The 24,396-nt window shown below is 40.1% G+C and overlaps 1 protein-coding gene across 2 annotated transcripts in view; it reads left to right on the top strand.

The window, feature by feature from the left end:
* Positions 1-6,489: 6,489 nt before the first annotated feature.
* The window catches only part of AOAH (acyloxyacyl hydrolase), a 239,194-nt gene continuing 221,287 nt past the window's right edge, over positions 6,490-24,396 (top strand). For both annotated transcript variants that reach the window (XM_056118527.1, XM_056118526.1), the window contains exon 1: positions 6,490-6,664. In XM_056118527.1, coding sequence (XP_055974502.1) covers positions 6,523-6,664 — 142 coding nt within the window. In that variant the 5' untranslated portion in view covers positions 6,490-6,522. The remainder of the gene's footprint in view (positions 6,665-24,396) is intronic.

Here is a 24,396-nt window from a genome sequence, read left to right as displayed (position 1 = left end):
GGGAGAGCAGATGCCTACATTCTTGGGTGTGGCAGGCATGGGTCAGTGGCTAGGGAGGGGTGCTGCCCTGTCCTGGGAACACCGGAGATCGAGGAAACTCTTGGACAACAATAAGGAGATCTCTAGAGAAGAGGTGGCCCTGAAGGAAAGAAGAGACGTCTTTGAGGCCTGAGAGCTGGGCACAGCACCGATAGTTTTGGATGAGCAGTACATAGGACAGGGCAGAGTGGGTGGAAATGTGGCCTGTGGGGTGAGCAGGTCCAGCTGATGAGTAATGGTGTGGGCTGTGCCAAAACCTCACCCTTTCTTAATGGGCCTTAGGAAGCTTTGATGCTTAAGGAACAGGCAAGATGATCTGTTGGGTGTTTGATTATTAATTTATTTTAATTGTATCTCTATACACTGCTTCTCCATAGACTCATATTATCTTGCTTCTGGATTTGTTTTTGTTCAGTTTGATTTGGGGGTTACACCTAGCAGTGCTCAGGAATCACTTCTGTAAGTGCTTAGGGGACCTTATGCTGTGGCAGGAATCAAACTAGGGTCAGCTACATGCAAGGCAAAGGCCCTATACACTGCATTGTCTAGCCAGCTCCTTAGACTCATATTTTCCTAATTTGAGTCATTTAGGAATTTGTTTTCTCTAACAGATTTCTCAAATCTGTAAAGTTATGTTCATTCTCTCATTGTTTTACCTTCCATCAGCACTCTCTTTGGAAATATTTAGCACCTTCCCCTCAATCTTTAGCATAAGAAAGTCTAGCAAATTTTAAAAATATATGTTGTAATACTTTCCAGTACTTTCCTCCTGAGAATCCTGGGTGTGGAAGTTCATGGCTCTTATGAACCATGAACTTCATGCCTCTACACTCATGTCTACCTGTTCTTAGTTCTGCCCAAATCTTAGCTGAACATGAAGCTCAGTCACCTCAGTCACCTCACTGGTGTCCACAGAAATCTGTTCAACAAATCCTTTCTGGCCCCCTGCATCCTCCGTCCCAGGGTGCTGACTCCTGCACCTGGCAGTGCTGAAAGAACCTTCTAGAGCCGAAGAGAAAAGGGCCACTGTCTCAGGGAGACGAACCTGGCTCTGGCCAGACCCTTCCTTGTCACAGCCAGGTGCACCGGCACCACTTCTCACTCCCCTGACCGGCACAGATCCACAGATCCCAGGCTAATGATCTCAGGCTAATCATCCCACTTTGCAGATCTCATATCTCATAATTGACAACATTGTTTCTGCCTTCCCAATTGCTCAGGCCTTTTGGCCACTGCAACTTCCAGGCACTCTCTCTTAGCTTTTTAGCTAAAACAAACAAGTAAACAAACAAAAACCTGTGATTCCATATCTTCTGACATCTTCCTTCAATCTCCTTTGTGGACTCTTACACTCTTCCTTCTGGTTGAGTCCAAATTCTTCTGTCTTGATGATTTAAAAAAATCCATTTGCTACAGCAACTTTTTTCTCAAATGTTCTACCGGGTTCCCAATAGATAAAATGCATTCGGATCAATAGAATTCTTCCTCCTGAGAAAGCAGTTGTGGTTAGAAAAGGCATACCTCTCCTGATGTATGTGTGTATACAGTTTGAACATTGAATTAAAATGTCAGAAAGTGGCAGTATTTGGTGTGAATGTTTCTCTACAAACTTCCAAGAACTTCAAGGCCCATCAAGGCTTGTGGGCCGTAGGAACAAGCATCGTAATGCAAATCCTGTTGAATGTCTGGATGTCCCTGCCCAACCAAGGAACCAGCCATCCCTACTCTAGAAAAGTCAGAGGAGGGATCTTTGGCTTATTTCCAGGAGTGTGACTTCCTGGTAGAAGATATAGTATAATTCTTGGGAGATAAAACTGTTCCCTTTGATGGCTCAAGTGCCCCTCTCACCAGCAGTCGTTCTCCTGAGTATATTAGAAGCATGGGGATTACTTTAATTCCAGAGAAAATTTACAAATCGAAACAAGTTAAAATTTCAGTATAACACAAGAACACTATGTTATCTAACACTTACTCTAAGTTATTTTTCCAATCAATTTGTCTCTTTCCTTAATGGTGAATTGCTTACAGTATCATCTCACTTAGAGGTTTAATAAACTGAGGCCCAGAGGTGAACAGGTTTGCCCAAAGACACAGCTAATAAGTGATGATGCCACAATGAAGATGTAGTATTTGTCAATCTTAAAAACAAGAACTCTTTCAATTACCTACCCTGCCCTCCTGTCACAAATTAATATGCCCTTTCCCTAGCAGAGAACAGAGACAGAATTGAATGGATCTGGATAAGCTCTGACTCAGGAAAAAGTTTTAAAAAAGATCTGGGCTTCATTCCTCTGAACCAAGGACTGCCATGGAGAATTCTGGGAAGGCAGGAGCAAGGATAGGGACCATTGGTACCAGAAAGAGAAAAAAAAAAGTCTAAGAGAAAAGATTCTTTTGTGACAGCACCAGCTTTTGCAAATCTGTCACTCAGTTCTTTTTTTTCTCTTTCTTTTTTTCTTATTAAGAAGCTTTCTGTGTGTGAGATGGTTGAGGGCAATGCAGGTCAAAAAATAATCAGGAAGCACGTAACAGACAGAATAAGCCAGAACCGAGGGAACAATATCTGAGAATTATAAACTTTCAGTATCCTGCTGCAGAGGAAAAACTGAGGTTTGTACCTGAGCTCCTGGAGTGAGATGATCTACAAAGGAAGAAATCTCGCTCCCAGAAGCAGATGTGGAGAAAATCAGAATTAGAGCATCTGACAGCCAGAGTTTCTGAGAACATTCTACAGGGTGCCACACAGATACGCCACAGGGCCTTTTAGCATTTGCTCAGAATGCTTGCATTTGCAAGGACCCAACGTCATTAGTGCTCAATGCTCAGAGAACAAAGATACAGAGAGATTAGCCAGTGTGAAGGACATCTGTGCAGATGGAGCCCTCCATTCCCAGGAAGGTGCTGGGGTGGTGACTTTGTTTAGTGGAACATATAGGCACGTCCCGTTACACCAGTGTCCATGAGCAAAATTGCTTCTTGGTTTCTGTGCTCTTCTTTCTATCCTACTCAATAAGAACTCACCTTCCAGCCTAAAACTCTTTTCCTTTAGTAAAAACCTTGCTATGTATTAGGTGCTTCCATATATCCTCTACAGCCGAAGAATCTCACAGCTGAGACTGAGTGAGGTACAGTTAAGCTGGGGATATCCAGTGTGGCAACCTGAGCACTCCTGGTTGATGCAAGACTTGCCAATCCTGAGCTCCCATTTGACCTAGCAATACCACTCCTGGGAATATATCCCAGAGAGGCAAAGATGTATGGTCAAAGTGACATCTGCACTTGTTTGTTCATTGTAGCACTCTTTACAATAGTCAGAATCTGGAAAAAACCTGAGTGCCCGAGAACAGATGACTGGCTAAAGAAACTTTGGTACATCTACACAATGGAGTACTATGTAGCTATTAGAAAAGATGAAGTCATGAATTTTACATACAAGTGGTACCACATGGAAAGTATCATGCTAAGCGAAATGAGTCGGAAAGAGAGGGATAGACATAAAAATATTTGCATCCATCTGGGGGACATAAAGTAACAAAATAGAAGATTAATACCCAAGAATAGCCACGATCAGTACCAGAAGGATTACTCCATGACTTAGAGGCCAGCTGGGCACTCTATGGGAAAGGGCAGCTCAGATAGAGAAGGAAGCACAAAATAAAGGGTGTTTGGAGGATCCTCTCAGGAGGGGAGATACATGTTGAAAGTAGACTATGGACTGAACAAGATTGCCACTCAAAGCTTCTTTTGCAAACCACAACACCCAAAAGGAGAGAGAGAACAAAAGGGAATGCCCTGCCACAGAGGCAGGGTGGGATGGGAGGAAGGGTGTGGGAGGGATACTGGGATCCATGGTGGTTGAAAATGGGCACTGGTGGAGGGATGAGTATTTGATCATTGTATAATCGAAACCCAAGCACAAAAATTTGTAAATCTACAAGTGTACCTCATGGTGTTCCACTAATAAAAATAAAAAAAAATAAAATCTACAAAAAAAATAAAAGACTTGCCAATCCTGACACAGTTGTTTGAGGTAAGTACCTGAGTCACAGAGGGACAAAGAGCTTGCACGTTGCCTTATACCATGAAGTTCTGTTTGGGGGGAGTGGAGGGTGGGGTTTAGGGATACACTCAGTGATGCTCAGGAATTACTCCTGACAGTGCATGGAGGACCACATGGGGTGCCAGGGATTGAAACCGGGTTGACTGCATACAAGGCAAGAACCTTACCTACTGTACTATCTCTCCATGCCCTATTCCGTAAAAGTCTTGCCTCGAGACTTTCCCAGGCCCGCTCACAGTTGTAAAGCAAGACCCGGAGGACTCCAGGAGGCCCAAGTCTGTGCCAGAAGATTCCTTGCCAACCTATGGATCAACAGAGAAGGCTGCACAGCTGATGTACTGCCCGGAGCACAGAAGGTGTTCACTACATGCTGCTTCTTCCAGCCCATGCCAACACCCATTCCCTGCAGCCACAGTATGAGTCGGAGAACTTTACCTCAGTGCAGAATACATCACATTCCTGCTGGGACCATAACTAGAACTTTGAGTTACTAAGTACTTCCTTCTTGGCGGACTCACTGTTTCATAATTTGGGTACATCAACTATTTCAGTTCATCCAGCAACCCTATGAGACAAATAGAACTATTATCTCAAATAAACGTGGAGTATTTGTAGAGTAGAAAGATTCCATCCTGAGCCTAATCCATTATTCAGAAGTAAACCACAGATAAGACATTTGAACGTGCAGCCAAGGCTTTTAATCTTTCCAGTGCTTTGCCTCCCCAGAAAACTTTAACCCCTCCCCCTCACCCCTACCTCATGGGGCTGCCTCCCCCTCCCCCCACTCATGGGCACTGGTGAACCATGAGCTTTTTTGGTCATGTGGTCAGGATTTCTAAAACCTCACAAGCTTATGGCAACAAAGGATGTCTGGTGACATTCATGCCCAGCCTACACTGGCATCTTCAGGAAAGAAACCTGTAGGTGTGTACCATCTCTATTGCAGTATCAGATATTTGACTAATGGGCATGTTTTAAACTCATGTTTACACAGAAATCTTCAAACCATAAAACTTAGTTTCTTATGTCCTGGAAATAATTTAACTCTAAAATACTCTGCCTGTTACTTGAAGTGTTACTCCTTAAGCAAAAGTGGGAGGAGTGAAAAGGAGGGAATTAGGAGGAAGAAGAGAAGAAGTAAAAGAAGTAATTGCTAGTACATGAAAATTTATAATGTTTTGCTCAGGGCTTAAAGGAAGCATAGCAACCACTACCTCTCTAGGCTAATCTAGATAGTGGCCCTGAGGCCCAGTCTTTATCTCTTGAGAATGGCTTAGGGCTGGGCAGCGTCCTAGCTTTGAAGAAAGTATTTGGACCACAAATCTTCTCATAGTAATTTGGTTTTGTTATTTTTCCCCCTTTAAGAGCACCAGGTAGTTCTCATTTTCAAAACAGAAAATTATTCTCTTAAGAAGAAAAGAGAGGCTGGAGTGATAGCACAGCGGGAAGGGCATTTGCCTTGCACATGGTCAACCCAGGGTTCAATTCCCAGCATCCCATATGGTCCCACAAGCACCACCAGAAGTAATACCTGAGTGCATAAACTGGAAGTAACCCCTGTGCATTGCCGGGTGTGATCCAAAAAAACAAGGAAAGAAAAAAAGAAAAAGAAGAAAAGAAACCAATAATCCACAGGAGGGTAATACAAACCTACTTTAAAATTATGAAGAAAAGAAATGCATTATACATGGTCAAGCAAATCTGACCTGGTTAATTACAATCTATCTTTTTATTCTCATTAGAGAGAAAACTCAACGCATTGAGCCGTTATTGCCTGCATTGCTCACTGTCCACAAAGGCTTGTCCAAAGGCCTTGAGATAGCTGACCCTTCAAGAACAACCTAAGTTCTCCAGAATAATCTTTAACAACCAAGTAAGGCATGTAAAGCTGTTGAAACAACCACGTGAGTATAAAGACTCAGAATTTCTAGTCCTTGTGGTTGCTGACGGTCAGTCAGTTGAACGGGGATTGTGTTTGTGGTTTAGAGTTCTTTTTTCTTTTTGGTTTTAGTATGAGTTTAATTTTGTTGTGTAAGAACTGAAAAGGAAGCACCTCCTAACTGAACCCACAGGACAATTCCGGCCAGCCTCTCATTTCCTGAAGTCACAGGCGGTCGTGGTGAACCTGCTGGTGCAGAAGTTGGAGGCTGACTTTAAGCTTCTGCAGCTTCATCTCAGACCTGCATTGAAGACGTTCCTCAGCTCTCTCAGGTCCAGATGCTGCTGTCTTAGGTCTCTGCCATAATAAGTCAGTGTGTGTGTGTGTGTGTGTGTGTGTGTGTGTGTGTGTGTGTGCGCGCGAAGTCTGAATTTGAGCACGGGGTGTAGGATTGGGTAGAGAGAAGGGAAGAAATGAATCTCTCTTGTGGCCCCTATTCCAGCCTACCTTAGTCAGAGCTTCTGACACCCTGCTGGTCCCTTGGATGTGGAGTCCCAATATGAAGTGCTTCTGGAAAGTTCTGCGGGCAGCTCCTCTGCTCTTTCTCCTGCTCCTTCCCAGCGCTGCCTCTCCAGCCTCAAATGACCTCTCTAGCCCCAGATTCTCCCAAGGGCATAACTGCTTAGGTATGTAAATATTTTGCATATGATATAAGGTTGCAATTATGTCAGATGGACAATGCTTTGCTGGCTAGTAAATCACCTATTTCTTGGAACCAATGTCTATAAGATTCCAAGTGTGGCACCAGTAACCTCATAGAGGGAGAAAAATGGTTCATCTGAATGAGCACTGTCATAAGCATTCAAGTGTGAGAAAGTTGTTAATATGAAGTGGTCATAACAAGCTACCACTTTACTGCTGATTAATTTTTTTCCTCTTGGATAAGCAACGGAAGGAGTCTCAAATGCTTCCATTCTTTCAGAACAGCAAGTTTAGGGTGGGAGTGGGGGGAGGGGGAAGACAGACTTTGACCTTAACCAGACAAGGTTTGACTCATTGCCCACCCATCCCTGTCTGCTTCATCACTTACTGTCTGTGGAACCTTAACTCAGTGGCTTAGCCCTTTCATGCTTCTGTATTAAATTGATGCAACAGTTTTCATAATAGCCACCTCAAAGGGCTGCTTTAAGAACTGAGGTCAGGCCCGTAAATGTGTGGTATTTGTGCATAGTAAGGACATAACTATCTAGTTCCTATTATCTCAGAAGCCCTGAAATAACAGAACAATCACCAGGCAGTGTCAGTTGTTAACTAATATACACCTCTTGGGACCTTTGCATAACTTGTCTCTAAGCATTTTATTTCCATAGACATGTGGGTCCACTCGAGCAAATCGATGAACAACGGGAGGACAGTGTGTGTATGACAGTGTGTGTTTCTTAGAAGGGCTTGGTTTTTGGTTTTATGGTTGCTTAGTTGTTGCTATTTTTGAGAGTAATGGAAGTAGGGTAAGACTTTTTTTATATTCCTAGTGTACCTAGAGCTTCTAAAACAGTAATAGCTTTTTTTGGATCATTTTTAACAGATTATTCATAACAAGCAATACAAAATCAATGTTTCAGTTCTGCTTTTGGGGCAGGGTTTGGGTTTGGGATGGAAATATTCAAAATTTGGTGGTGGGAAGGTGTAATGGTAGTAGAATTGGTGTTCAAATATTAAATGTAATAAAATATTGTGAACAAATTTATAAAAATTAAAATAAAAAATAAAACAATTATGGCTATTGAGGTGAGGCAGTTTGTGGAGTTGAGGAGAGAGGTAATTCTCAGAAGCAATTCTTCAATACACAGATCTGAAAATAAAATCTTGGCTTTAGAAGTCAGGGAAGGAATTTTGGGGTTTAGTATGTGGCCCTGTTTTACAAATGGAACACCTGGCCATGTGTATGGTCATACCTTTGACACTCCGGGTGCCTGATTATTTCCAGTCAGTACAGAAAAACATCTAACTTGGCCTTACTACCTGAAAAGCTCTGATGCCAGTTATATTAGGCAATACACTTCTATTGAAAAGTCTTTTTTTTTTTTTTTTTTTGCTTTTTGGGTCACACCAGTAACCAGTGATGTACAGTGGTTACTCCTGGAATTACTCCTGGCGGTGCTCAGGGGACCATATGGGATGCTGTGAATCGAACCCAGGTCGGCCCCATGAAAGGCAAATGCTCCACCTACTGTGCTATCGTTCCAGTCCCTTCTTATACGAAAACTTAGAGTCCTTGTTTATTGTGAATCTCTCTTCGGGCTTTGAAGCAGAGGCCTGTGAATTATCACACACTATTTGGTTCCTTCTCAGAACTATTCACTACATCTTCATTTTCTTTAAACAAAAGTCTAAAAGCCTATCACATGGAAATACTTGAAAAACTGCTTTATATCTTGATTAATACATTTTAAAATAAACATTTTGTTATATCATGTTTTATGTTCAGGTTCTGGCTAGTGAGCCTTTTGATCTATGTTGCACTGCTCGGGGATTATAGGAGGTATTAGGATGGTGGATTGAGGGGGCATGAAATGATCCAACATAGCTATAGCTTCACTTATGTGTTTGACTTCTTTAAAGAGAATGCCCAGGAGGTTGGCTTAGTTGGAAATATGTCTCCATAGTGAGGGCCTCATGGTGGTAGTACTTCTGACATGACAGCACAGAGATCCCCGAGACTGATTTCAACAGTGAACCTGGCCCTCTGTGTCAGGAGCCAGAAGCTGCTGAACTCTTGAGACTTGGGTCTAGGAACTAGTTCTACATTTTCTTTGCCATCTTATTTCGGTCAAAGCTGTCACGAGTCCTTCACTCAGACTCCAGGTTCAGGGACAGGACCCCATCTCTTGGTGGGAGTTGGAGACCATCTCTGTTAGTCAATGGGACTCCCTTCTTCATGAGTCCAAGTACTCAAGCCTATTGCTAATTACACTTGATGATTCTTTAGCACCCATTTCTCTATAAATTTATAGTTTCTGGCTAAATCACTCATCTCTATGAACCCAATATCAACAACAACAACAACAAAAAAAACAGTGCAAGGGAAGTTCATCATGCAGTCAAGGTATCCTGAGAATTGACTATGTGCTAAGTCAGATGCTGTTGGTGGCCACACTGGTGTCTTATTGTTCGAAGTTGGCTCTTTGGGAAGGGTGCTTGCATATGTGCTCACAGGGGTCCATTCTATTGTGGTGCTCACAGTGCTCTTCAGGAGTTGCCATGCTCTTATACAGTGCTCACTAGGGGCCATACTCCTGCTAAAAGTGCTCATACATATTTCAGTTGTGGTACTCATGGGATCACACACAAGTGTTGCAGTGCTTGCACACATGTGGCTTGCACTAAATATTGCATTGCATTCTGGCATTGGAGCATCCTGAGTGTGCAGAGCTGTAGGCCCAGACTCAATGCAGGCCCAGACTCAATGCATGTGACAAGCACTAAGAATTGAACTCTTGGTCTCAGACTTGCAAAGCAGGTGACATTGCACCATGTAATGTATTTGTCACACCACTCTGCTAAAGGGTTTAAATGTTATGTTGCATGACACAGTAGGTTATTTAGAGGGTTCAGATCACTAACTCTCCACATTTGGACAGTGGAGAAATCGGCAACACAAACAAATAAGTGACTTTTGTCACAGACCCTATGACAATATTTTCAAGATTCATCTAAGTTGTCTCATGTATCAATTTCATTTCTTTGTAGAGATGAATAAGCCACTGCGTATATATATATATCCTATTTTATATTCTTATTATCAGTGGACATTTGAATTGTTTTTACTTCTTAGTTATTTTGAATATTTCTTTTATGAACATTAAGCAGGTTTTTGCATGAACGTATTTTCATTTCTCCAAGAGAATAATAGTGAATAGTCATATGATAAGTCCATGTTTAATATTTTGAGGAGCTGTAAAACTTTTCTAGAACAGCTGCACTATTTTACTTTGCTATTTGCAGTATATAAGAATTTCTTGGGGGCTGGAGCAATGCTACAGTGGGTGGGGCATTTGCCTTGCATGCGACTGACCCAGGTTCGATTCGAAGCATCCCATATGGTTCCCTGAGCACCGCTAGGAGTAATTCCTGAGTGCAAAGCCAGGAATAGTCCCTGTGCACCACCAGGTATGACCCCTCCCCCCAAAAAAGAATTATTAAGAATTATTATTCTTCTAATACCTCACTAAAAACTATTATTCATAATTTTTATTGAATCACTGTGAAATATAATTACAAGGGTGCTCATGATAGAATTTCAGCCGTACAATATTTCAACACCCCTCTCCCCACCAGAGCATATTTCCTGTCACCAATGTCTCCAGTTTCCCTCCCACCCACCCTCAGGCTCACCCTCACAACCTTCCTCTATATTTTTCCTTTTAGGCATTGTGGTTCTCAATACCATCACTGAAAATATACCTCCTTTCATCACTCGGTTATTGTCCAAATGTCCAGAGTGATAATTTCCAACTATCACTGAAACCCTCCTCCTCCTCTTCCTTTGTGGCAAACTTTCTACCATGGACCACTTCTCCTGGCCCTTATTTCTACTGTCTTTGTGTATCATTCATATACTTTATATATATATTTCATATATATACTTTATATATATATACTTCATATACTATATATATTTTATTAAGAAGTAATCTCAGTGGAGCTGGACTGATATTGTAAGTTGAATCTACACTGAAAATGATGATTTAATAAGTTTATTGGATACTTCTTGTATTGTATTTCTTCATTGAAGAAATTCAAGTGCTTTCCCATTTTAAATTGGGTTTTCTTTTTCATTGTATTGATAAAGTTCTTTGTGTAACACAGTCACAAGTTATTTCTCAAATATGATTTTTGAATACTCTTTACTCTTCTGTGGATTGATTTTCTCTCCATAATTTTGGTGGTATCGAATCTGCTGACTGATCCCAAGTCAAGAAATGAAGGTTTCCAGGGACCTAGAAAGCCATCTCTTCCAAACCTCAGTACTATCTCAGTTTCTCTCCCTCTAGAGTAGCAGATTTCAATGTTTGAGGCCCTTCGTCAAACATGAGCTTGCATAGTACTGAGCTTGCATGTAAAAATCACAAGCTGGGGAAGGAGAGCTCACAGTAAGAGAGCTTCCAAGGTCAGGCAGTGAAGAGAGAGTCTCACTGAAGTGGGAGACCATTGTGACAAAAGAGACACTCTAGAAGGAGCCACCCCAAAATTTACTGAGTCATTGAGCTCACTTCCCCATCAGAACCAACCATACCAGCACTAAATCCAAGAGGAGATTGCAAATAAAACCAACCAACAGGCCTAAGGTCACGAACTTGAGCATCTTGCACTAGCTGTATGGAGCTCCAATGGTGTCTTATCAATTTTCCATAATTGATTTGCTCCAAACTACACATCACATTTTCTCACAAAGAAAATTCTGATTCAACTGTGCTTGAACAGGCAGCACCTCTATCTGCCACTTTTCAAATGTTATGGAATCAATAATAAGCCATGCTCATTTTTGCAAAACATTATTTTCTCTACATTGGGTGATTTAAGGGCAAAGAAATCCTTATGTTTCTTAGTCATTGACATTTAAATTGAATCATTGAGTTTTGGGAGTTTTTTTCAATAGCTCTATTTGGTGCTCAGAAGCCTCTGAAAGGGTTTCTTAAAATCCCTATTTTTCCTCTTTCATGTTTGGTTAAATAGGTAGCCAGTTATAACCCATAGCCCACACAGCAGGATCAGAGATGACTTTTATATTTTGAATAACCAAAAGAAAGAGGCAGTCCTATGGTTTCAAACAAGCTTGAAGAATAAAATAAAAGTGCCACTGATAAAAATAGAAAAGATTTAGACAGAACCAGCAGAGAAGGATTTAGGATCAAAACATACAGAAAGAAATGTCACTTTCTTTATTTCTCTATCCCTAAACACTTATTAGCCACCATGGCTGCTGATAGCAGAAATATTTCACCTTACCACTCTTGTGGTTCACATTTATTCTTGTCTGGCTAACTCAGAGTTCCCATCCTTTCGTCTTCTGCCAAGGTTGATACCCATTCTCTGTGAGGGCATATTATCACTCTTATGGTCACAGCTCTGGCCTTTTGCAGGTACCCTCTGTTCTCAGCCCTCAGAACCCATACTAACTGTCATGGTTAGTGGAGCTGACTGGGATTCCCTCAGCCCAACAACATTCACAACCACTTCTGCTAGTGAGCGACTTCTCATGTGTCCTTTGGGGTCCTACAGACCATGCTCACTGACCCTGGAGATCAAGCCAGATATCCAGTGGTTCCATTCACAACTGCAGTTCTCTGCACGCAGCCCCTCACTTTTATTATATAATTAATTATTTTTATTTAGGCACTGTACTTTTAAAAATTCATAGTTATTGTATAGTGGAGTTTCATGTATACAATGCTCCAACACCAAAACCATCACTAATGTCCACTTCCTTCTACCAATGCCCTCTTTCTTCCCCCCATCCTCAGCCTGCCTTCTTAACAGGCACATTTCTAAGTCTGATCATTGTAATTTGGTCTCCTGCTTTGGTGTTGTTGGCTCAGATCCACAGAGAAACGACACCTCAACACAGTCAGTGTGTCTGGGTGCTGACCCTCAACCCCTGTTACCCTCCATCCACCTCTTCTTGCTTTCACCCCCCCACTTATAGTTTCTTTATTTCTGTATCCTTAGTTCTTTCTAAAACCTCTTTCTATATTAATTTTTAAGGCATTTTATAAGTTTGCCCCACCGTTAGTACCAGTGATAGTTTTTGAGATAGAATGAGAACTGGATCTGGCCCCACACTGCAATCAATATGTCCAATCTATAAATTCCTTAGAGAACTTATCCCAAAGCGAAACACAGTACATTCCAGCCCTTGAGTTCTTCCCAACAAAGCAATCAGATATTGGTGACAAACTATCTCCCAGCACTTCTCCTAAAGACCTTCCAAGAATGCAGTGAGTAGCAGCTATGTCACGTTAAATCACCTGCATCCATATCAGGCACAACAACCTATAGGCCTTATGGAAGATCAGATCCAAATAAGGCACACCCAGAGCACAGTGCCCACTGCATCTCTTGGAGTCCAGTGTAGCATTTTCTGACAACTGACAAGGAAGTTTCTGATCACTGATAAGTTTCTGGTCATCATAAAATGTTTCTGACCATCTGCTTGGAGAATAGGAAGCCACAGATACACAAACATCCAAACGAAAACATATAAATTAGTTCATAATATTCATTAATCTTCCAAGTTAAAACCTCTTAACAAATAATAGAAGAAAAGGGAGCTGCCTCAAACTAATAAAAGACATCTATAGGACCCTCCCACTAACTTCATCCTGAACGGATGGCCAAGTGCTTTTCTCCTGTCTGGAGCTTGTGGCAAAGCCAACTTCCAGCACAACTAGTCAACACTTTTTGGAATATTTTATTATGTTCATGAAAGGAAAAAATATGTTGATGGAAATGTATTTTTGGACATGATTCAGAATGTAGAACATTCTAAGGTCTATATTTAAAAAAGACTACTAAAACAATAAATGTAACAAGATTGAAAGGTTCAGAATTAATTAAAAAAAAACAGTAACATATCAAGAGTCCAAGAGATAGTTCAAGAGTTAAAGGTTCTTGCTTTGTAAGTAGCTGACCCTGTTTGATGCCCAACACCCTATGTGGTACCTTGAAAATACCACCAGGAGTGACCACTGAGATCAGAGCTGGGAGTAAACCCTGAGCACTTCCAGGAGAGACCAAAAGCCAAAAAAAGTGTTTACTTTAGCCACCAAAATTCAAAATTGAAATTAGAAAGCAATTCATAGAGATAAAACAAGGGAAGAGTACTGGACAATGATAAACCCTTGGTCTTGAATTACAAGTCCAATTATCAAGCAGTGAGTAATTGGAGAAGAGGGGAAGGAATGAAGATGGGACCAGAAGTGACATAGGGACAGTGGTGAAAGATCATGGCCACCCTGATGGAGATGGGGGTAGGAACGCTGTACATCAGTTATTCGAACTCCATTGCAACTATAAAACACTTTTAAGAAAAAGAACATTCAATTCATGAACAACAAGAATATTTAGGAACAAATTTCACAATAAATATAATTACATTACAAAAATGGAGAGAGGCAACATGTAAATAGATCAGAAGGCTGAGTAAGAGTAAGATAGCAAAGCTCTCACAAATGATGTATAAGCACTAACTGCAATTGTAATCAAAATTCTAATATCTTTACTGGTATAAATTGGAAGGCTGATTCTAAAATTTATATGGGAATGCAAAGACACCAACATGGCTAAGTAATTTTAAGAATGTTGTAAGAAAACTGAAATGGTGATTTCTAAATAACTTGTAGCTATTTCAAATTATACAAAGTTTAGAAGAAGTTTTGTGACTGACTAAGTCAGAGATTATTACCAAAAACACTATCTAAAAAAGTTGTTTCACTTAATTGCATTTAAACACTTTCATCTTCAGAAAACACCATTAGAAGTAAAAGGAATAGCACAAACAAATAATATTTGCAAATCCAGGCTACATAGAACAATGATTAGTTTAATTAATATGATTAAAATTTTCCACTTTCAAGTTCTGTATTTTATCATTTACAGTGTGACATTTAGAACACCACTGATTACAAGAGAAATAGATCTGAATCACCAGGTAGGCAATTAACAGTTGAATCACTGGTCATCTGAAAGACATTGGTATCTCCAAACCTAAAGTTTTTCATCTATATAATGGGAAGTGCCAATCTCAGTGAGCATTAAAAAGGATTATAGTTTATAAAAAATCAGAAAAAAAGCTAAAACAAAAGTATTCTAGAAAATGTTATTTCATGTTTCCCAAAACTTGTTAAAATAGAAGCCAATTATTACACAGCCTAATCAATGAAAATTTGTTTTATAAAATTTTGTGGGTTTTCCTATTATAAAGGAATACAAAGTTTTCATAGAAATTTTTGAAAATATAAAAGTGTATTGTTAAATTAAAATATCAACTTCAAATTTGGGCCACGCCTGTCTGTGCACAGTACTCACTCCTGTTCTCTGCACTCAAGATTTGAGACTCACTCCTGGCAGGCTTAGGGACCATTTGTGGTGCCAGGAATCAAATCTGGGTTGGCCACGTGCAAGCAAGCACCCTACCTGTGTATTTTGGCTCCAGCCCCATAACTTTCTCTTGAAAAAACACCTGTAGAAACTTTGGCAGTAGTAAGCATTTGCAAGCAGGTTAAGACTAAGTAGAGAATTGGTTTGTGAGTAAAGGGTAAAGGGCATTGATTAGGTTCCATGTCTACCTACCTACCCATCCATCCACCCAACATCTTCCTAACATTTCTATCGTACACTCATTCTCCCCCTCCCCCGCCCCATGAACCTATTTTTATATCCACATAACCTCTACCTCCAACTATGTATCAGAATCTAACTACAACATTGAATGGAAAACTGAAGTCACAATTTTTAGAAGGAAAAATTAAATTGGTAGGTGTATTTAATGATAATGGCTGACTTTGTAATTAAGGTTTATACAGAGAACATTTTTCAAAATCAATGAACTAAAACTGCATCTCCAGCAATTGACAAAATTATATATGAGGTATGATTTTAGATAAAGGATTTTATTTAAAATATTGTATAAGCAAAAGGGCATTGAAAAGAACACTATTTCAGCTTCTCAATTCTTTCTGGGTATATTAGGTTTTAACAAACTCTAAGTGAAATATTAATAGATATAATTAAAAGATAAGTCTTAAAATTCTTTTTATGTTCAAGGAATCAAAAGTTGGAATGATAGCACAGTGGGTAGGGTGGGTTCAATTCCTCTGTCCCTCTCGGAGAGCCTGGCAAGCTACTGAGAGTATCCTGCCCACACAGTAGAGCCTGGCAAGCTCCCCATGGCATAATCAATATGCTAAAAAACAGTAACAACAAGTCTCACAATGGAGACATTACTGGTCCCCACCCAAACAAATTGATAAACAATGGGAGGACAGTGCTACAGTGCCAGAAATCGAAAATGTGAAAGACTCCATTGGCTAAAAACAATGGTTTTCGCAAGTCAGGTGGTCTAATTTTTGCTTCAAAAAGAATTGAAGGGAGGTTAATGAAGTTGACAGGTAACATATCATTTGAAATAATTTTCTGTAGATCTACTGTATTCAATTTTATCATTATCTGAGATTAACAATTGCATTTTTGTAACTATGCATGTTCTTTAATTTCTTTAATCTTAAATTGGATATGTCCTTTACTTTGCTAAGACTTACCCTACCTTAATATTATTTCAATTATTTTTGGGGGGATACACTCGGCAGTGCTCAGGGGACCATATGGGATTCACTTTTGACTGTGCTTTCAGGAATCACTTCTGGCAGGCTCAAAGGACTATATTGTATGCCAGGGAACAAACTCCTGGTTGTGTGCAAGGCAAGTGCCCTACCCATTGTACTTTTTCTCTGGCCCCATTTCCATTCTTTTTTAATAATACTTTTTGTTTGTTTTTGAGTCACACCTGGTGGTGCTTAGAGATTACTCCTGGTTCTGTGCTCAGGGATCACTCCTGATAGGGTTCAGGGAACCATATGGGGTGGTGGGGATGAAACACTGGCAAGAGATGTACCTGATGTCTATCTCTACAGCCCTCTCAATAATATTTTTATTGCGGTAATAAAACCTCAATAAGTCAGTCTTGTAACCCAGTGATACGTATTAGCACTACAGTATCACGCTTTTCCAAAAGCATGTTATTATATCATACATATCAAAGGAGCAACCTAACAGTCACACACCATTGAACTCCCTTCCCCCTGAGACCTGCTGCCTCCTGCTCCATGAGTAAACTCAGTCCTTGCAATTAGGCTGCAAAAGTTTGTTTTGCTCTGTTTTAAAACCACATGTAAGTGAAATCATTTGTTACTTGTCTTTCTCCTTCTCACTTATTTCATTTAGTCCGACACCCTCCATTCCCCTCATGTTATTGAAATGGGAAGCTTTTAATGTTTTCTTAGCTGTGTATTGTTGCAGATAAAGGGTACCACACTCTGTCTACTCCTCTGTCATTGCATACTTGGCCTGTTTGCATATCTCAGTTATTATAGATAGCACTGAAATTAGCACAGGGGCACAATTTTTCCAGTTAATACCTTTGTGTTCTTTAAATACTTGCCTAGAAGTGAAATTAATGGATCATATGGAAAATACAGTCCTTAAAATTTTGAAAAATCTCCATTTCCACAGAGTCTAGACCACTTTTCAGACCCACAAATAGTAAATAATAGCTCCTTTTACCTTCATAGCACTTGCTGTTCCTGATCCTGTTTATATAGACCATTCCCACAGGCATAAAAGTTGGTCTTGTTTTATTTTGCATTTTTCTGATGACAAGTGATAAAGTTTTGTCATGTGCCATTGGCGATCTGTATACCTTTCTTGGTGAAGTATTTGTTCAACTATTTTCATTTTTTGATAGGCTATTTGATTCTTTTATTTATTGCTGAGTTTTATGAGGTCTTTATATATTTTAGATATCAGTCTTTTATCAGATGTAGTAAGATTGTTTATCCCATTCAATATGAGGCTTTTCATTTTAATAATAGACTTTATTATTGTTATTTTTAGCACTGTGGTTTATAAACTGTACTTGGTGAATTTCATGCATGGGCTATTTCACCAACATAGTCATGCTAAAGATAAAGTGGAAGAGAAGGTGGAGGTACAATATCTAAACCTGGGTTGTGTGCGTCAATCTCTGATTTAGTAACTTAAAATTAAAAACATAAAGATAGTGTTTTATTATACTATAAGGATACTTTTATGACTACTTTTATACCTTTCTTGTTTCCTTTTCTTTTCACCAATATCAGAGAGACCTGATAGAAAATTTGCTGAATGAAACGATGACCCATAAAACAATATCCTCTGCTGACATTCGATCAGGAAAATTTGAAGGGAGCAGATCTATGTGGGTACCTTAGAGTGGGGAAGGATGTGGCTTGGCTCTAAAATCTATCCTACATTTCCCTTGGGGCCCAAACCAAAAGAAAATTCTGCTTGAATTCCATTTTTCTTTCAACTTCTTCTTAACTCGTCAATTGTATCATGTTTATCTCCACAATAGATTTCACATTGCCTATCACCTCTGTCCTCTTACTCTTCATTACTAAATTCACCATACATCCCCTTATCAGACCAAAATAGACCTTACTTTGTTTCTTTTCTCTTACCTTTTCCTAATATTTCTGCCCCATGACAACCTGTGTGATATTCTAAAGTCACAGATCAGATTGTAGAAGCCTCTTCCACAAAGCCTATCCATGACATCTCTTTGTTTTTAGGAGATTCCCTACCTCTTTTGGAGTAACTGAAGCTTACGAATCTGACTTATCCTATCCTTGCATCTCATTTCCTATTGCTGGACTCTGGCACAAGGCTTTCCTAGACTCATTGCCACCAAGTGGGTACCAACTCTCATGCCTACAAATTCCTGATTTCTCTATTCACAGCACTCACTGTTTTCCAGTATACAAGCTCTCTCTCTCTCTCTCTCTCTGCGTATGTATGAGAGAGAAGCTCACTCTAATTGAGTCTAGCCAATAATGTTTATACTAACCCCTACCCTCATTAAACTCTGTCATTTCACCCTGTTCCTTTTTTCATAGCACCCAAAATTACTTACAATTGCGTATTTATTTGTTTGCTTATAATACATTTTCACTAATGGGTAGAATTCCAGAGAACAGGAACAATATCAATTTTTTCCAGCATATTCTCACATGGGCTGAGTGATAACACAGCAGATAGGGTGTTTGCCTTGCACATAGCCAACATGGCCAACCTGAGTTCTATTCCTCCGCCCCTCTCGGAGAGCCCAGCAAGCTACCGAGAGTATCTTGCCCCCAAGGCAAAGCCTGGCAAGATATCCGTGGCGTATTCAATATGCCAAACACAGTAACAACAAAGTCTCACGATGGAGACATTAATGGGTCCGCTTGAGCAAATCGATGAACAACGGGAGGACAGTAAAAGGACAGTGATATTCTCACATACCCATTCCACCCAGCCCCCAACCCAGCTCTTTCATCTTATCATCTAGAAAAGTTCCCAATACATCCTAAGTTCTAGGCCCAGCTTCTCTGCTTACTAGCCCCATAGTTGGCTAAATACTTAACATTTCTGATCCTCCATCTGCTTTTCTGTAGAATGAGTCATAATTCTTACATCTACAAGTTGTTGTGAAGTTTTGAATGAGATGATAATGTATGCAAAAACTATAGAGCACATTCTAGCATGTGATGAATTATGTATGCCCACTCAGGGTCAGAAAGAAAATGTAGTCTTTGCAACCCTGGCTCTGACAACTACCAGGTGCTTTCAAGGCTTTTCAATGAAGTATAGGCTTCAGACAAATGAGAAATCTAATAGACTATTCTCTGCAGTTGGGTGCATTTCAAGCCAGCACCGTCATGCTTATAATTAAAGTTTCAAGAGCCCTGTTTCATTTCAAAAGGATTCCATGGTACAGTTTGCAATCTACTTGAGATTAGTGGTCAGAAGCAGATCCATGCAGCAGGTGTTTTTATTGAATCCCATTCACTTCTTTTCCTTTGGTAGCAGAAATGTCTGTTTCTATTATACTCATTATTTTTAGATGCCAGGTGAGAAGAGATTTTCCATATGTGAGATTTCAAATTGTGAGCACTGTGTAAAATGAAGAACTTTCACTTGCTCTTATCACTTCCTAAATGAACAGAGGTTTGAGAAAACTCACTTTGGCCCAGTCAGGAGTTCTATTAGCAGCCAGAGAATAGTCTTTAATGGTAGGAATTAATCTGCCCATGACTCTTTCCCAGGAAAACATTCTTTAACCTGTCAAGACTGTGAAACCACTTATTATCAACTGTAGTAAAGACAATTTCTCCATTCTTGCCACTAAAGGACTCGGGGCTCAGTTCTCGGAAGACTATAAATTAAAAATCCACCTGAAAGAGGAGATGAGGGCCCTGGAGTAGAAATGTGTAGAGGAGCCAGATTCAAACTGACACTGAGCTCAACCTGGGTATTTACGTAATCCAGACCACAATGTCTGCTTCTCTTAAAGTGCGCTTTTGATCATAATCTCTTCATTAGCACAGTGAAAATTGTGGCAAAATCCAGTTTTAACAAGCAATAGGATTTTTTTCTCCTTTGAATTTATTTAATTATTTCAAATTCTAGTAGGGCCCAAGAGTCACAAAAGTCCTGATAACACTTGACTGGATTCTTTCTAGAAAACTTCAGAAGAAATGTCCGTATCCCTAACAACAAAGAAGCTGGTTGGCCATCATCTTTGTATTTTCTCTGCATTAATCACTTTAAGTTATGAGTTTAAACAATTATACACAAAAGGGAAGTAAATAGTGTGCATGGGTTAGGATTATTGGATTCAAAAAGAATGGAGGTTTCTCAAGGGAAGAAAATTGCAACAAGGTATCCCTTAAGCTGCTATACTGAATCAACCCTGAATTGCCTATGTTTTTACCGTATCAAGAATAGAATGCTATTGACTGTAAGAAACTATTATTTAAAGTACCAATGAAAAAGACAATTTTATGCATATTAAACTGAAAAAATGAATAATAGCGTAGCATGCTCTATTTCTCTCCTGGGAATGCCTTTTCTCCCATGGTGTTTCCTTGGGGTCTCTTCAGAATTACATCTCACCAACTATTTGACTTATATTTGGCATTTACTATCCAGTGTATGTAAAACTTGGAATTACATTGTGAGTTTCCTATGAAAAGGGATTGTATTCTGTTCAGGGCCTGAGTCCACACTCCCTGAGAAATGAATTATTGCTTACTTTATTCTTTTTGTTTGTTCATTTATGAAAGTTAATCTTAGAAAACTTCTCCTATATTCAGGAAATTTCTGTAAGTTTTTTGCCTCATGAGGGAAAAAATAAGGTCACTGGGCATAGTTTCTAAATCTATCTAATCATCTATGGACTTTTCCATGGATGTCCATATAAAGACATATTTCCAAAAGAAAAGAAAGTATTAGTATTTCTTATTAGTATTTCTCCATCAGTAGTTCTCCTACTTATCCTTTCAATGACAATGTGTCCAGCTCAGGTTCCAACCTCAGTGCTAGGCGTGTAATGGAAGTATACATCATTGACTTTGCCCTCAAGGAGGGTAATGTCTGGAAGACAGAAAGTCAGATCAGCATTTAATATCTGTCCTGTCTGATGGATATGCAGTATGGAACAATGAAAGGAGAGAGCCTTGGATTCTAACTGTGGGGAGGGATGTTTCAATGAAGTGTGAGGAGAGTTTTGAATGATTCATAGAAGGAAACTGGACAAATAAAAGAAGCATAAGACATAGCCCAGAGATAATCTTGTCATCGGCCATAATCGAGATCATGTCCTTCTCTCCTGGAAAAGAGCATAACATGACACTCACCATAACCATGATCTCAGACCCCGCAAGGCTGTTTCAGTCTGGGCACCCCAGAAGGGGGTACGTTGGAGCCCTCCCCACCCCAAGGGACCCAGTCCTGGCAGCAAAAAATCTCCAGACCTCAACCACCACCACGCTCATGGCTTCTCTCCACATGCTTGGGCTGAGCCTCACCCAAGAGTGAACCTATTCCTGGACAGGTCAACACATCATACCACACAATCTACCTATACTCAAAGAGTACTGCACCACATTTGATGGGGTTCAAAGTAGGAGGTAACCAATCTTAGAGGGAAATATTCATTTTTTGCTACATACACACACACACACACACACACACACACACACACGGCTTAATTCCTAACAATATGTTAGTGATCTCTTATAGTAGGGCTTAATGGTCCCTGGGTGGAATACAACAATCCTCCCCCTCTTTCCTCTAAGAATACTTTATTGTATCATTTTCAGTGTTTTTTTATAACAAACAATATAAAAAATATTACTTCAGCTCTGCTTTGGGACAGGGATTGGGTTTTGGGATGGAATCACCTGAAATATGTTGGTGGGAAGGTATAACGGTGGTGGGATTTGTGTTTGAATATTAAATGTAATGAAATATTGTGAACTACTTTATAAAATTATATATATATATATATATATATGACATAGCCCAAAGAGAAAAGTATTGCCAGTTGTAGTTCCCAGATGGCTGATGTATAGTGGCGAGGAAAGAGGCAGCCTCCAGAAGGAAATCTGCTACTTTCTCTCTCTCACCTCTGTCTTCTGGAAAGCACGTGGAAAATTTAGCATTCCTGAAAGATGAAGGCTCATGAGCCACCAGCCTCACAAGGTAGCTGTCAAGCTTCAGCGCCACATAGGAGACCATCCCTGCGACCCCATTTCTCAGGGAGTGTGGACTCAGGTGAGACTGAAGAATTGCTCTTTGCTGGAAAGGAAAGGAAGTCCTGATCTTACCCAGACCTTCTGGGTTTGTTGCTTTTCCCTCACGGAAAAGAATTTCAGGACTCCTCCTGAAATTCAAATGGTAAATTCACTCAACCAGTGAAGTATAAGAAATTTATTTGGGAAATAAGGGGAGGTAAGTTAAGATCAAGAACACGGGCTTCTCCAGAGTGGAGAGAGCCGGTATACGTCCCAGCATGAGAAGCAGCCACCTCTCCTCTCTGGATGCCTCCCTGCACTCGCCCTGGAATTTTTTGCATCTCAGTTGATTTCCAGGCTCCTGAGATGGTTCTTTTGGGTCAAAGACCATCTCCGTGCCTTCAAGCTGGTTCAGGTTTCCATTACCAGGGACCCCTTATTTGCCCGCCTGCAACAATCTGATTGTATGACAGTCCACAGCTCAAGGGAGGAGATGCAGACAGTGTTTGGTAGTGCAGCATGGGTGTCGACAGCATGGTAACACCTTCTTCTCTGTCAGGTTAGTTCACATGTAGTTGTTAGTTCCTACAGCATTCCCAGTGTGTTGTGGTGGACAGTGTGGAGCAGCCAATGGTCTCGATATTCCCCAAAGAGCCTTCATTCCAGGAGGAGCCTCTCCAACTCGGGCTTCCCTCCATCTGACTCTCAGGGATCCGTATGTTTGGACATGGAATTCTGCATCTCCAAGTATTCTGTATCTCCGAGCTGTATTCTGAGCTCCTAGTATGGGTGTTTTGGGTCAAAGCTCTCCATGTATTTGGTCTGGTCTAGGTTCTGACACTTCTCCCAAACACGCATGACCAGGGTCTCCCTGTTTTTCTGATTATAACAAAACTAAAGCCATTGCGGGTGGGGAGAAATAGAATGTTCTTGTTACAGAGTATTGGACTTGTTTCTGTGTAGAGTAGTGTACTCACTCCTAGTTTCACCAAATAGTTCATGAGTCTCCAACTCCTCATTTAGAAGAATCAGAACATTACAATGACTATTCTTTTCCTGCATACTCTTTTTCATTTCTGTGAATAAATGTCATCAAATCTATATTTATTATATTAATTTTTATTAAAAACACCATGATTTACAAAGTTGTTGATTATACAGGTGCTTCAAGAATTTAGTGTTCCAACACCACCAGTAAAATCTACAATCACTCAATAGTTTTCTGACTTTATTGAACCCATCTCACAATGTGTACAGAGATAGTCAAGAGCGACTAGAAAGCTCCCATTCTACCTCTATCACTGAAATTACTCAGACAGATTTTTTGTCACTTATTTCTTTCTTTTAAAGGTTAAAATGTTCCATACAATTAAGATTATATAGTTATATATAATTATAATCATTAAATATGTAATCAATTGTCTATGATTATCAATCAATTAATTATATAGAACTAAAATTATTCCAGATTTGGAGTAATCATGTGCCTGGGACAAGCCCCAGTGAACAGAGTTGAAGCAGGGTTGAGTTGGAGAATTAAGAAAATGAGACAAATAAGAGAAAAGAGGAGGGGTTCAGGGGGCTAACAGTATAGTGGGCTGAGAGCTTGGACTGTATTCATTTCATAGAACAAGGAAACATTACAAGAAAAAGGAGAAAGAGAACAAAGGGGAATGCCCAGCCACAGAGGCAGGGTGGGATGGGGGGGATGGGAGGTGGGAGGGATGCTGGGACCAGTGGTGGTGGAGAATGAGCTCTGATGGAGGGATGGGTATTCGATCATTGTATAACTGAAACCCAAGCACAAAAATTTGTAAATCTACAACTGTACCTCATGGTGCTCCACTAATAAAAATTTTTTTAAAAAAGTAACACACAAAAAAAAAAGAAAAAGGAGAAAACCACATTCTTCAGTCAATTGCTAATCTATGCTAATCTAGCTGGACTAATACTTTTTACATTTCCCAGGGCCTACATTTTGGGACAAACCACTTTCGGTTTAACCCAATAACTACTTCTGGGAGGAGGAGCAGAGACAAAGCAGT

This window comes from Sorex fumeus, unplaced genomic scaffold (genome assembly GCF_029834395.1).
Source record: "Sorex fumeus unplaced genomic scaffold, SorFum_2.1 ptg000037l, whole genome shotgun sequence".
Lineage (NCBI taxonomy): Eukaryota > Metazoa > Chordata > Mammalia > Eulipotyphla > Soricidae > Sorex > Sorex fumeus.
The sequence above is the reverse complement of the archived record's forward strand: the minus strand, read 5'-3'. Positions and strand labels throughout refer to the sequence as shown.